This window comes from Tachypleus tridentatus, unplaced genomic scaffold (assembly GCF_004210375.1).
Source record: "Tachypleus tridentatus isolate NWPU-2018 unplaced genomic scaffold, ASM421037v1 Hic_cluster_1, whole genome shotgun sequence".
Classification (NCBI taxonomy): domain Eukaryota; kingdom Metazoa; phylum Arthropoda; class Merostomata; order Xiphosura; family Limulidae; genus Tachypleus; species Tachypleus tridentatus.
The window spans coordinates 25299596-25313313 of record NW_027467777.1 but is presented as its reverse complement, the minus strand read 5'-3'; the positions used below and the strand labels follow the sequence as shown (position 1 = coordinate 25313313).

General features: G+C 34.2%; 2 protein-coding genes across 9 annotated transcripts; one reads left to right on the top strand and one right to left on the bottom strand.

Annotated features, from left to right (window-relative positions):
- Nucleotides 1-200: 200 nt before the first annotated feature.
- LOC143241657 (uncharacterized) lies at nucleotides 201-2043 on the bottom strand. 2 transcript variants are annotated; one of them, XM_076484874.1, is made up of 2 exons: nucleotides 1377-2043; nucleotides 201-738 (listed from the first exon to the last, which is right to left on the bottom strand). In XM_076484874.1, exons 1-2 carry the CDS (start codon nucleotides 1462-1464, stop codon nucleotides 419-421), a joined length of 408 nt encoding a protein of 135 aa, XP_076340989.1. In that variant the 5' UTR covers nucleotides 1465-2043; the 3' UTR covers nucleotides 201-418. The 2 variants fall into 2 exon arrangements, with proteins under 2 accessions (XP_076340989.1, XP_076340988.1); XM_076484873.1 differs by having other exon boundaries at nucleotides 1593-2043.
- Nucleotides 2044-2184: 141 nt separating this feature from the next.
- On the top strand, nucleotides 2185-11267 carry LOC143241655 (uncharacterized). 7 transcript variants are annotated; one of them, XM_076484872.1, is made up of 3 exons: nucleotides 2236-2310; nucleotides 3651-4392; nucleotides 9799-11267. In XM_076484872.1, exon 3 carries the CDS (start codon nucleotides 9799-9801, stop codon nucleotides 11080-11082), a length of 1284 nt encoding a protein of 427 aa, XP_076340987.1. In that variant the 5' UTR covers nucleotides 2236-2310; nucleotides 3651-4392; the 3' UTR covers nucleotides 11083-11267. The 7 variants fall into 7 exon arrangements, with proteins under 7 accessions (XP_076340981.1, XP_076340987.1, XP_076340985.1 ...); XM_076484870.1 differs by lacking the exon at nucleotides 3651-4392 and adding an exon at nucleotides 6292-6397 and having other exon boundaries at nucleotides 2292-2310; XM_076484868.1 differs by lacking the exon at nucleotides 2236-2310 and adding an exon at nucleotides 2336-2468.
- The last annotated feature ends 2451 nt before the right edge of the window (nucleotides 11268-13718 follow it).

The window sequence follows — 13718 nt, the reverse complement described above, 5'->3', positions numbered from 1 at the left end:
AATATTATACTTCAACCAGTAAGATTTTACATAATTAGTTTATGTAATGTAGATTGTGCTTAATAGAATTTTTCATATATTATAGTAAATAATTCAGAAAGACAAATAAACATAAAATAGTATTTAAAATATATTAAAATTTATACTTTTATCATATTATTCAAGTTATTTGTAGAAATAAAATAAATAACAAATATCCACACAATAATTTGACAGCTCATGTTCTTAGAATTACTAATCCTATTTACTGAACGTAATTAACATTTCACTAGATGTCAGGGCAGTTAAGGTGTATGATTTCACCCTTATATTGTTTTCAATAGATAAATAATTTATGTACAACTTGACTTTAATAACAAGAAGTAAATAATAAAACAAGAAAAATGATTTTTATCAAACAACTTGAAACTTCAGACAATTATAGAGGTTTGTGAAACAGGAATTGGCCTATAAATTTAGTTAACACCACTGTGTTCTTTAGTAGCAAATTATATATTAAGATGTTCTTTTGGTTAAAGTTTTCAATGGGGTCGAACGCAACAGCTGTGTGGTTATGCGTGCTGCTATATTTTATGGCTAAGGATCGGTATAGCGTCCTTTCTATTAATTGTATACCCATACAGTGAGTTTGGGAGGAAGGTGGAGAGCGTGAGGTCGCAAAAGGTCCACTTAACGTTAGTTCGATCGCTACGGGGTACTTGTACTGTCCAGGAGGAACCATTCCATCTTCACTCACCTCTAAAATTAGAAAGAAAACATCTTTTATTTATAAGACTCAGTTGTTAAAAGTACGATAAAATTTATTGTTGTTGAAATTGGTATTTCAGGATTTTAAAAAAGAGTAGCCCAAGAGTTCGGGGTGGGTGGTGATGACTAGCTGCCTTCCCTCTATTCTTACACTGCAAAATTAGGGACGGCTAGTGGAGATTGCCCTCGCGTAGCTTTTCGTGAAATTCAAAAACAAACAAACAATACCCACACCAGCCGTTCTGAGATTTATTGGAATTTTTAACTGTAAAATCGTTGGTAGTAAGTGAATTTAGAATAGGAAGAAGAAATTTAACCAATTTATAAGTATTTAAACCGATGCTGGACAAAGCGGGTCTTAAGTAATGTTAATTTTGTGAACTTACTTAACCTGTATAAGAGACATTAAGAGCTTCGAATTTTGTGTCGTTCAGAATACATTGTATTTTCTTAATGTAATTCAGTTTTTAAGGATAATGTCTTTACATTTATTAGGTCAGGCGATAAAGTTATTTTTGTCATTAGCTCATTCCTTTTAAGGCAGTATATTCTTCATGACTCATGGTGGAACTGGATTTGTAATTGAAAAATGAAGACAAAGCAGCATTTTTAATGTAATTTCTACAAACCTTTTTTAATTCTGGGAACGATTCCTGTTGATAACAAAGATTTCTCGTTTAACATCCTGAGATTTCCCAATTGAAAACCTTCACACATATAATGTTTTTAAAATAGTTTCAACTGGACCAGAGATTTCTTTTTGTTTTTGTTAAACATAAAGCTACACGATGGCTATCTGTGCTTTGCCTAACGCGAATATAAGTGTCAGAATCCCTCAGACTCACCGTTGATGGATAGGATTAGAACGTTTGCCTGGTTACTCACGTCCTCAGCATTTTTTGTTCCTATTTGAAACAGAGCCATTTTCACATGAACAGCATTACACTTTCCTGTAAGCATATTTGTAAATTGGCGAAGTTTCCCTGGAGGAAATAATTCATCTCAACGTCTCAGGTAACTTCCGTTTCCTGTCCATGTGAATCTCGTTTTGCTAACACATGCTGTTGCTACCCCTCAGCTTAAGTCTACTATTATACGGAGGATATTTTCTACGTTCTGTGAAGGAACGAAACATATAGTCCACTTTGCAGCTATTTAGAAGAAAAGTTTCTAACTTTAGTTAATGTGACATACTTCACGTGCACTATAAATATAGTAAAACTCAAAGCATTTATAATGGCATTGAAACTTCAGTTTCCTCGTGAATTTTACATTTGTAATGAAGATCTCTTAAAACTATGTGTGTTGCTTGGCTTTTGCTGTAGAAATTTCAGTTATTCTGAAATACACTTAATGCTAATAATCAGTTATGTGAAGCCATATCTGGGTTCGTAAGTCCTGTTGACACTTTGGGGTCAGTTTTGTACACAGATGGGAGGAACCCTTGGCCGGAAATCCCGCGAGGAATTTCCTTCTGGATTATAAGATAACAGACTACTGTGTTGATTGTAAGCACAGTTCTTCATCTTGTTACGTTAAATATTAGACCTGGGACGTTAAAAGGTAGGTTGGTACAAATATTATCAATGTATCTGATATATATATATAACAATCGGTATGACTAAAAGTAATGCAAAGACGCAATATAACTGATCTCTATACTGATGCTAAGAGTAGATCTCCAGTTAGTAACATTGAGCATGGCTCCAGTGTGTTAAAAGGTAGGTTTTATAAATTTTCATAATGTATCTAATACATCAAATCATATATCCAAAATTTCGAAGTACGTTACAAAGTGTACAGATTAAAGTATGAATATGTTATTTCGGGAAACACTACACTCAGTATGTGTATATATGTAGCTTATTTCGGCTAACAGTACACTCGATACATACATATCTATAATGTTAACACTTAACAGTCAAGTAAAATAAAACATTTTATTTCTGTTTATCGTTTCATTAGTTAAAAAATAAAATTCAAGAAGTAAAAGAAAAATATGTTATAGTTACTTTTGATAGAGCTAACTGTAACTTGTGTTTCATTTGTAAAGTTTTATGCATTAATTATTATAAAATAAATCGATAGTACACAAACGCTTAAAGTTATTAACAAATCTAAAGACACAGTAATTGATAAATTAATTAAAGCTTATAAACCAAGTTATTTCGTAGCTTTACCTTTTCCGTGTGCCACTCCTAAATTCCATAAATCTCCGATCAAATTTATATTTATTTCTAGTTTAATTAAATGAATTACTTAACGTTTTATTTAATAAAATGAAAAATATATGTTAATAGTTAGAAACACAAGTTCTGGATAATAAAACATAGAATATCTAAAAAACTGTGAACAAGTAAAGAATAATCAAACATTTCAATTTGACCACACTGTACACCATAATTCTATAAAAAGTTTTAATTTTTGTTATAAATTCATTAACAAAACAGTTCTGTTATCCTTTCATAGTACTGGAAGAAAGAAAAGTTAGCTCCAAAAACATAATACATATATTAAGTTTCTGCATTTATAATAATTATATATTTGTCAATAACAAGGTATTCAAACAAGTGATAGCAGTTTCAACGGGAGCTAACTACTCTACTTGTACCGCGAATTTATATCTTTATTTTCATGGGAATAGGTTTATTCAAAAATTATCTAAACCCGGACATTTTTGCTTTAACTTACAATTAAATAGACAATTTAATTAGTATAGATAATCCTTAAGTAAATAATATTATTAACAGTATTTAGAAAATGAAAATACTTTAACAATCTAATGTGGAGGCACATTATTTAGGTCTACAAATTCAAATAATTGATAATGATATCAATCTAGATATTTTTAATAAAATAAAATATTTTTCTTTTCCAATATATGGTTTATCCTCTTTTAACAGCCCGGCATAACCAGGTGGTTAAGGCACTCGATTCGTAATCTGAGTGTCACGGGTTCGAATCCCCGTCACAACAAACATGCTCACCATTTCAGGGACGTTATAATGTTACGGTCAATCCCACTATTCGTTGGTAAAAGCCCAAGAGTTGGTGGTGGGTGGTGATGACTAGTTGCCTTTCGTCTTGTCTTACACCGCTAAATTAAGGACGGTTAGCGCAGATAACCCTCGTGTAGCTTTGCGCGAAATTCAAACCAATCCTCTTTTAACAGTAATGTACCATACTCTTCTGTTATAAGCATTATAACTTAATTATTGAGACATTGTAAAATGTGTAATAAATTACAATATTCTATCAGTAATGTTGAAATACTGATGCAAAAATTAATAGTTAATGGATTTAATAAAGAAACTTTAAATACAATTATTAAATTATTCTGTAATAAATATAAGAATGTATTAAATAAATATAAAGATTAAGGAAAGTTTACTGATCGTTTCTGATAAGTTTGTATTTGTTAATAAGGTCATTTAAACAAGCTGGCACTATCTTTATGTAGATGTACACCTTATCACGTATAAAGTCTTGTTTAGGGTAAGAAGACTGATAGTTACAACGAACTTAATGAGTGGAAGTTCGAAGTTATATTAGTTGGTTTAGATAACTGGTTGGGACCGTTTACACTAGTATAGTTCGTCTTCTGGGCAACTGATTAGTTAGAGGCTGGAATGCTATTTTTAGAAGGTAAGTTTATCTGAACTATTCCCAAGTAGTAGTGCCTTATTATTATTATTACATCTTTTTTTCTTTACTTTGGAAAGCAGTCACCTTCCCACAGGCAATGAAGGGTGATATAGATGTGGGACGTTGTGGGCTTGAGCACCCACATCTTGTTTTCCTAATTTCTATTTCTTTTGATTGTTTAATTATTTTTGTTATTATTTATAAATTTATTCATCTGAGGCTGACGAAACGAGGTTAAAACTGATAGACGGTGTATCACTATTGCAATGTAGGTCCTAGTTCCTACCTCCAAACCTAGGTACATTTTATATCTCACATTGTAGCTTGTACTCTAGGGATCCTTTAGATTTGTGCAGCGTTTTTTATCTTTGTTCACGTTTATTTTTGTTAATTAAAAAAGATATATACATATATATGTCTTATTTCAGGAAAAAGTATACTCAATGTGTGTGTGTATATATATATATTTCGGCAAACAGTACACTCAATATGTATATATGAATATAAAGCTTTCGTAAAGAAACCCACTTGAAGTAAAAATATATCTCAGGACAACTGGTATGGGTATTAACAATTTTACTATAATAATAGTAATAATAATTTCTCACATCTTTCAGTCAACAAACGCAATTACGAGAGTTTTGAATCAATTTTAAGATTTGTATACATTGCAACCTAAACTTATCCACTATGGTTTCTATAACATATACGTATCTATACATGGTATGTTACAATCAAGTTTGTCCTATTTAGTAATTACATCTGGTAAAACAAATAACATTTACCCTTTTTTAGTTACAATATATACACACGATAAACCAAACGTAGCCAAATATTTTTTGCTTACTATGTACACAAATGGCCCGGCATGGCCGAGCGCGTTAAGGCATGCGACTCGTAATCTGAGGATCGCGGGTTCGCATCCGCGTCGCGCCAAACATGCTCGCCCTCCCAGCCGTGGGGGCGTTATAATGTGACATTCAATCCCACTATTCGTTGGTAAAAGAGTAGCCCAAGAGTTGGTGGTGGGTGGTGATGACTAGCTGCCTTCCCTCTAGTCTTACACTACTAAATTAGGGACCTCGCCAGGTGCAGTGGGCTAACAACCTACTCACTTGAAAACCTGTTACAGAAACCGCAGTGCTTGCGGCCCTATGTTCTTTAAGGAATTGAGTGCCAGATGATGATGTACACAAATGGTAAACCAAACATAGCCTTGCACTTTTCAGTTACCATGTATAAACATGGTAAACTAAACATAGCCTTGCACTTTTCCTTACTACAAATAGACATGGTAAACCAAACATAGCCTTGTACTTTTTAGTTGCTATATATAGACATGGTAATCTAAACTTTGCCAATTCCAAACAATGCATGATCGTCGTGAAGCCATCTTCACCACATTCCAGCCAGCCTTCTGCAAACGCTTATATCGACCATGCCAAAGCGACTGTTTGCAGTTATTCGCAATGACGACCGAGACTTCCCTACTGAGACCTCCTTTTGGGCATTTCCTACTCTGTTTAGGACTTCTTTTTGGTATGGTCTTAAACTTTTGACCACCTAGTATTTAGGCTAATTTCATAGTGTTTACATTTTCCATATTAAATGCAAAAAAGTTTTTTATTTTTATTTTTCCTTTTCTTATTTTCATCTTTCGAAGCTCTATTCAAATCAGTGGTTGAGTCTAACAACGCAAAATGCATATTTTTTCTTTGTGTTCATTGGCCTTAAGATTTTGACCAGCGACGTATATATACATACACACACATGGTAATCCAAACTTAGCCTTATACATTTTACCTGATAAGCTAAGCTTATCTGTTTCGATATTATATTTACTATATCATATCTCAACAGCCTTTGTAATCAACTACATATCAGATTTGTCTCTTGCAGGATATAAACATGTTGGTAGTAATTTAGTGCGTGTGTTGAATCGACCGAAACGCGCTCTACACCCTGGGATGATGGGTACGTTTAAAAATTGGGACGACTAGAGGAGGTAACACTCGAATAGCTTTGTGTAAATACCCATAAGCTAATACAAATAAAGGAAAAATGTTGAAAAATGACAGAATTTCTGTATATGTAGTACATTTCTTGTTAAAGATAATTAAATATCGCCATTGTTGAAACATTGTCTGTTGTAGTAAGTCATATAGCTGTGGAATTTTAAGAAAATTAACTATTTAATACTCTACTTATTCTTAGTCATCCGTCACGCCCTTGCAGCTAACTGTCGCCAATCAAAGCCTACTTGTTCATAGTTATCCGTCACGCCTTTACAGGTAACTGTCGCCAATCAAATTTTACTTATTGTTGATTATCCGTCATGCCTTTGTAGCTAACTGTCGCCAATCAAATTTTACTTATTTTTAGTTATCCGTCACGTCCTTGTAGCTAACTGTCGCCAATCAAAGCCTACTTATTCTTGATTATCCGTCACGCCCTTGCAGTTAACTGTCGCCAATCAAAACCTACTTGTTCTTAGTTATCCGTCACGCCTTTGCAGCTAACTGTCGCCAATCAAATTTTACTTATTGTTAATTACCAGTCGCGTCCTTGTAGCTAATTATCATCAATCAAAGCCTACTTATTCTTAGTTATCCGTCACGCCTTTGCAGCTAACTGTCGCCAATCAAAACCTACTTATTCATAGTTATCCCTTGCAGTTGTCGCCAATCAAATTTTACTTATTCTTAGTTATCACGTCCTAATTATCATCAATCAAATTTTACTTATTGTTAATTAGCAATAATGTCTTGGTTGTAAGAATTAGTTCTGCATGGTCAAATGATTACGGTCACTCGACTCGTAATATGAGAGTCGCAAGTTCGAGTCCCTGCCACACCTAACATGATCGCCCTTTCAGCTGTAGGGGTGTTATACTGGGTGGTACGTCGCACTATTAGAATACCCCGAGAGTTGTCGGTGGGTGGTAATGAATAGTTGCCTTCCCTCTAGTTTTACACTGCTAAATTATGGACAGTTAGCGAAGATAGCTGTCGTGTAGCTTTGAGTGAAATTCAAAACAGACAAAAACGACTTACAAAAGATAATAATTCCAGATTTTGGAATAATTTATACATTTTACACGTCATAATAAGAAGGGATAATAAAGATTTATGTAGATTGATGTAGACACGTCAATTCCTTTCTGATTTTGTGGTTCTTGAAAGTTTCAACAACCTGTAACGCTTCGAATTTGCAGTTTACTCCCACACACACAAAAAAAAAAACAGGTATCTAATATACTGTATGAAAATAGCTTGATTTGTAATAAAAACTATTAGTCAAAACAAAGTCAAACTATTACATATACATCGAAGCTTCGTTTTCGGCCGAGACGTTTTTCTTCGGTATAAAGGGTCACCATCAATCTGTATGTGTTTGCTGTACAAAGTAGTATTTGTGATTCAGCGTAAGATAACTATTTATTAAAATAAAATAACAAATCTGTAAATACGTTCTTTTGTGTGTTTTAGCATAGAACCCCCCAATAAACCATCTATCCTTTGTCGACCGCAGCGAGTTGATTTCAGGATTTTCATGTTGCAACTTACCTGTGATCCACTGGGGGAGTGGTGGAGGGGGCTAGAAATATCAGTTGTGTAGCTTAACACAATAGTAATGTGTTAGAATATAATAAGTTTGGTGAGTTAGTAAATTAAGAATGAAGTGCATATAATCTTTTGAGAAGCAGCTTTCAACAAAAGAACTTGACATTTCCGTTTATTCGACGGTTAACCACATGAATGAAACATACAAGTGCCTCCTTTTAGATATAGCCATGGTTTTTGACCAACTAAAGCACTCCTAAGCTCTAGGCCTGGTGGCAAAGTGATTAAGGCACTCGACTCGTAATCTGAGGGTCGCGGGTTCGAATCCTCATCACACAAAACATGCTTGCCCCTTCAAGCGTGAGAGCATTATTATGTTACAGTCAATCCCACTCTTCGGTAGGAAAAGAGTCGGCGGTGGGTGGTGATAACTACCTACCTTCCCTCTAGTCTTACTGCAAAATTAGGGACGGCTAGCGCAGATAGCCCTCGTGTAACTTTGCGCGAAATTCAAAACAAAGCTCTGTTATTCCTTTCAAAATAAGAAAAGACTGTGTGAAACAACTATATATATATATATATATATAACATAGCCCCAATGAGCGATGTTTTATATTTCACATCATCATCAGCTGATATTTGGGGAAAAGGAGTGAAAGATTTAAGATTAATTATTTTACAGCAATATTACTTTACAGTAATATTAATTAATTATTACTTTACATCATAATACATATCATGATTATTTGTTGTTTACAAATGTCAGCAATTCACAGAAGGCACAAAAGCAAACGGTTACTCTCTATTCCACGGGTATAACCGTTAAAACAAACGGTTACTCTCTATTCCACGGGTATAACCGTTAAAACAAACGGTTACTCTCTATTCCACGGGTATAACCGTTAAAACATATGGTTACTCTCTATTCCACGGGCATAACCGTTAAAACATACGGTTACTATCTATTCCACGGGCATAACCATCAAAACAAACGGTTACTCTGTATTCCACGGGCATAACCGTTAAAACAAACGGTTACTCTGTATTCCACGGGCATAACGGTTAAAACAAACGGTTACTCTCTATTCCACGGGCATAACCGTTAAAACATGCGGTTACTCTCTATGCTACGAGTCTAACCGTTGAAACAAACGGTTACTCTCTATTCCACGGGCATAACCGTTAAAACAAACGGTTACTCTCTATTCCACGGGCATAACCGCCAAAACAAACGGTTACTCTGTATTCCACGGGTATAACCGTTAAAACAAACGGTTACTCTGTATTCCACGGGCATAACAGTTAGAACAAGCAGTTACTCTCTATTCCACGGGCATAACCGTCAAAACAAACGGTTACTATCTATGCTACGGGTCTAACCGTTGAAACATACGGTTACTCTCTATTCTACGGGCATAACCGTTAAAACAAACGGTTACTCTCTATGCTACGGGTCTAACCGTTGAAAGATACGGTTACTACGTGTCGTATGGGCTTAACCGTTAATGTTTCTTTGTTATATAGGCCTAAGCATTCATTTATAAAATATATTTTCGCCCGAAAACCTGTAATTGGCCTCTGTTATATTTTATTACAAATCTCGCGGTTTTAAAGTTTATTACCATCTTACTGATTATACAGAAGAGACGTTAATCCTGCAATTTGTACTAAGGGAATTTAGAATTTATCATCCTTATTAAATATTTTAGAGTATTAGTTTTGTAAATGTTACCATTTTCTTTAAGTTATCACCAAAAGTAAAAAAAGCTGTTAAAAGCTTTGATTAGTCTTTGATTTTAACGCATTCAGTTGTGCTAGGGAAATAAATATATCTGTTTTCCAGATGACATTAATCTGTATATGTGTTTTGGTCTGGTTTCTTCCAATGTGTGACGGAATATATCATTTATGTCCTTCCCCGGATTCTTGCATCTGTACTGGTTCGATGATCAACTGCACATGTTCACAACAACAAGATGTTCGACTATTCAGTGTCACTACGTTTGAAACAACAAATATTATGGTCCGTGGATGTCGACAAGTGACATTATCGCTGGGTTTCATGTCACACCATTCTTTAGAGGAACTACACTTCTCTTACTTACAGTCGTTTTTAATCGAGCCTTTTGCAATGGGAGAAGTAAAAAACCTGGGAATACTAAAGATACATAACATAGAAAATTTGAACATACAGTCACATGGCATCGGTGGCCTGGAAAATGTTAGTCTGGTGGACATTAGAAATGTCAAAATGGGTCATGTGCCATTGTCAGCTTTTGGAGTCTTCAATAACATTCAAAAGTTCCAGATATTTGACTCTACCATCGAGACTTTGGAGCCCCTGGCGTTTATCATGAGCAACATTGACCAGCTAATAATAGCCAACAGCTACATTTCCGAGCTACAAAATTCATCAATGATATTACACAATATAAGGAAGTTAGCTTTCATTAACAGTTCTATCCACTTCATGGAAAGGGCCTCTTTAAATCTTGAGAATATTAATGAGATAATTTTTAAAGACTGTCACTTTAATCGTATTTCAGGGGAAGCAATATCAGCAAAAGTCGGTAAATTTCGATTTCAAGGGAACACCGTGGAGGTCGTGGAAAGCAAAGCTTTTTGGAATGTTGCGGTCGAAGAAACAGTGGTATTTTGTAGGAACAACTTTAGTGCGGCTGAACCAGATTCTCTTATCCCGAATAATGGACCCAACTCTCTGGCTAATGTTTCTCTTGATATATCAAATAATTTCTTCTCTTGCGATTATAGCCTAGCCTGGATGTGGAAATCAGCAAAACAATACGAGAAACTGCTGTACAATGGCTTTTGTTGGGGCCCTTCGAGCGAGTTAATAGACAAGCTCATGTCAAATCTCACGATCGACTCATTAACACTAACTACTCTTGTGAACAGTTTAAGTACAGTGAAAGTATCACCGAGAACAAGTAATAGAACTACGTTACAAGAGGACAGCACAAGGTCACCATCTGAAGCATCAACTCCAAAAAATGGACTTGTCAGAAGCACGTCGTGCCTATCGTGTCAACCAAACAGCCTTGGACGCATTCATCTGGAGAATGTGAATCTTCTTGCTATGCTATTAATAACTATTGTTTTCTTTTAAGAAACTACAGTACTTGTAAAGTACCTTCAACTTGTTGTTTATTTGTTTGTTTGTTTTTCATTTTAACCCTAGATCTGTGTACCATATTATTTTTTACGCTTTTAGAAGTCACTTTGTTTATAAAAAAATTGTTTTGATTAATTTAATGGATTATTATTATTAAAATATTTACTTGCAAGCTCCAATGGAACATTGTTTTCATTCATTAAGCTTCATGTAAATTACATACATGTAGAAGCACACAAAGCACTTTAGCTAACTTCCATGTGTAATGTTAACACGTACACGTTTGTTTGTTTTACATATGGTTTATTTCGTAACGTAAGAGCTCTTCACCAGCTTGTATTTCTACAGTATATTGGTCAAATGAAGTTATACGTGTACAAAACCAAAAATGAATTTATTTGTTTCAAATCGAAGATGGATGGGGAACTTTGTTTTAGTGAAATTAAATAATTACATGCAAATGAAGCCAAATAAGTAAAGAAAATCATGAGGAAACACTGCGTTAAAAACAGCAAATCCCAACCTCTGATTAATTATATTATAATAATAAATGTTTAACCCATAAACAAAACACATTAACATGAAACAAAATACGCTGCATATTTTAAAAAAGATCATAGAGTGGAATTATAAAATGTATCCTAGGCTTTGGAGGTGACTAAAGAAGTAGGACCCACATTGCGGTAGGGATACACTATCTATCAGTCTTCACCTCTAATTCGTTAGTCTCACACAAGAAGATTGGGAATTTATAAATTAGGAAAGCGAGATGTAGGTGCTCAAGCCCACAACGCCCCACATCTATATCACTCTTTACTGCCTGCAGACAGTTGTGGGAAGGCGACTGCTCTCTCAAATTAAATTAAGAATAAACAAAAGATAAACATAAAAAGATGAAAATAAATAAAATAAAATAAATAATTCAGTTAAAAATAATTTTATTTTATTTATTTATTTTTTTCATCTTGTAGCTTTGTATCCTAGAATCTTTTTAAAAATATGCAGCGTATTTTGTTTCATGTGTTTGGTTTATGGCTTAAAATTTATGGTTATGTATATATATTACTCCATATATTTGTCTGTAAAATCTCACAATATTTTTTATGAAAGACGGTATTTTTTAATTAAAATAAACGATTTATTTTGAAACGAAAAGTTACCTTAAATTACATGTTTGTTGAAATGTATCTTCTATTGTTTCATATAACATTTCTTATAAAGTTGAGGTTAGTTCTGCAATATTTAGTTATCAACTTTATTTTTATTATGCAGCTATCGTAAACCGATATTTATAAGGAACGTCTGTAACAGGTCGTTTTCAAAGAAAATCAATGATTTTTTTTTATTCCATTCTTCACTTCCTTCTCATATACCTTGGTCAGAGGGTGGCAGGTGTTATGAGGAGAAACACTGCTGTAATTGATAACTTGGCTGGAGATAATACGTACAGTGACTGGCCGTATAGGAAATCATTTTGGGCTAAATGCTGCAGTGCAACTACTGTTATTTTTATCAACATAACTACACACAAAAGAAAAGCACAGAAATATCGATTAAAATTTAACATAAAAGTTGTAAAATTACTGTCCATATTATATGCACAAATCACCTTCCTAAATTATTCTGAACTAAAGAATGAGGCCGGTTTCAACCCTCTAGGAAGTTTACTGTAAGGTCTTTTTAATTATGATCATATTAACTATCATATTAACTATATCCATAATATCCTTAAGTTTGTTAAAGTTCTTAAAATTTGAATATACAAATTAAAAACCATTGCAGGTTCAATGACTGTGGGTCAAAACTTTCAAAATGTTTTAACATCTTTCATAAAATAATAAATACATAAACAAAAGAAATTAATTAAAGCGAGTCCTACTAGAGGGTCAAGTAGAAGGAAAAAATATAGGATAAAACCGAGAAGTGAGTAGATAACAGATATTAAAGAGTCGACTGAGACAGTTAAATATGAAGACCTGATGAGAAAACCTTCGAACAGACAGAACTGGAGACAGGTAATTGTCCTGAGGAAGACGGCACATGATGATGAACTAACATCTTTATAATAAAGAAAACTGGCATATAACGATGTAATACGCAAAAAAAGGTTTTATAAAAAAACAAGCTGTTTAAATATATAATCTTAAAAAAAAAAAAAAAAACTTATATAACGATTGCATAATTATGTAAGGATTTAATGTTCAAGCATCTAAGTTGAACAAGGAACAACTGACTAAAACTTACCCCCTCCCGCATTTTACAATCATGTTGTTATGTTTGCTAAATATCACATCAGTATATGCTTCATCCCTTTGTTTGGCCCAGCATGGCCAAGCGCGTTAAGGCGTTCGACTCGTAATCAGAGGGTCGCGGGTTCGCATCCCCGTCGCGCCAAACGTGCTCGCCCTTTCAGCCGTGTCGGCGTTATAATGTTACGGTCAATCCCACTATTCGTTGGTAAAAGAGTAGCCCAAGAGTTGGTGGTGGGTGGTGATGACTAACTGCCTTCCCTCTAGTCTTACACTGCTAAATTAGGGACGGCTAGCACAGATAGCCCTCGAGTAGCTTTGTGCGAAATTCTGAAACAAACAAACAAACAAACAAAATTCATCCCTTTTTTCTAACTTACG

Coding starts and splice junctions, on each gene's coding strand:
- LOC143241657 (XM_076484873.1), bottom strand. CDS start 1,707: ATGCTTACAGGAAAGTGTAATGCTGTTCATGTGAAAATGGCTCTGTTT. Junction 739..1,592: donor TCTAATCCTATCCATCAACG/GTGAGTCTGAGG, acceptor TTCTAATTTTAG/AGGTGAGTGAAGATGGAATG.
- LOC143241655 (XM_076484866.1), top strand. CDS start 9,799: ATGACATTAATCTGTATATGTGTTTTGGTCTGGTTTCTTCCAATGTGT.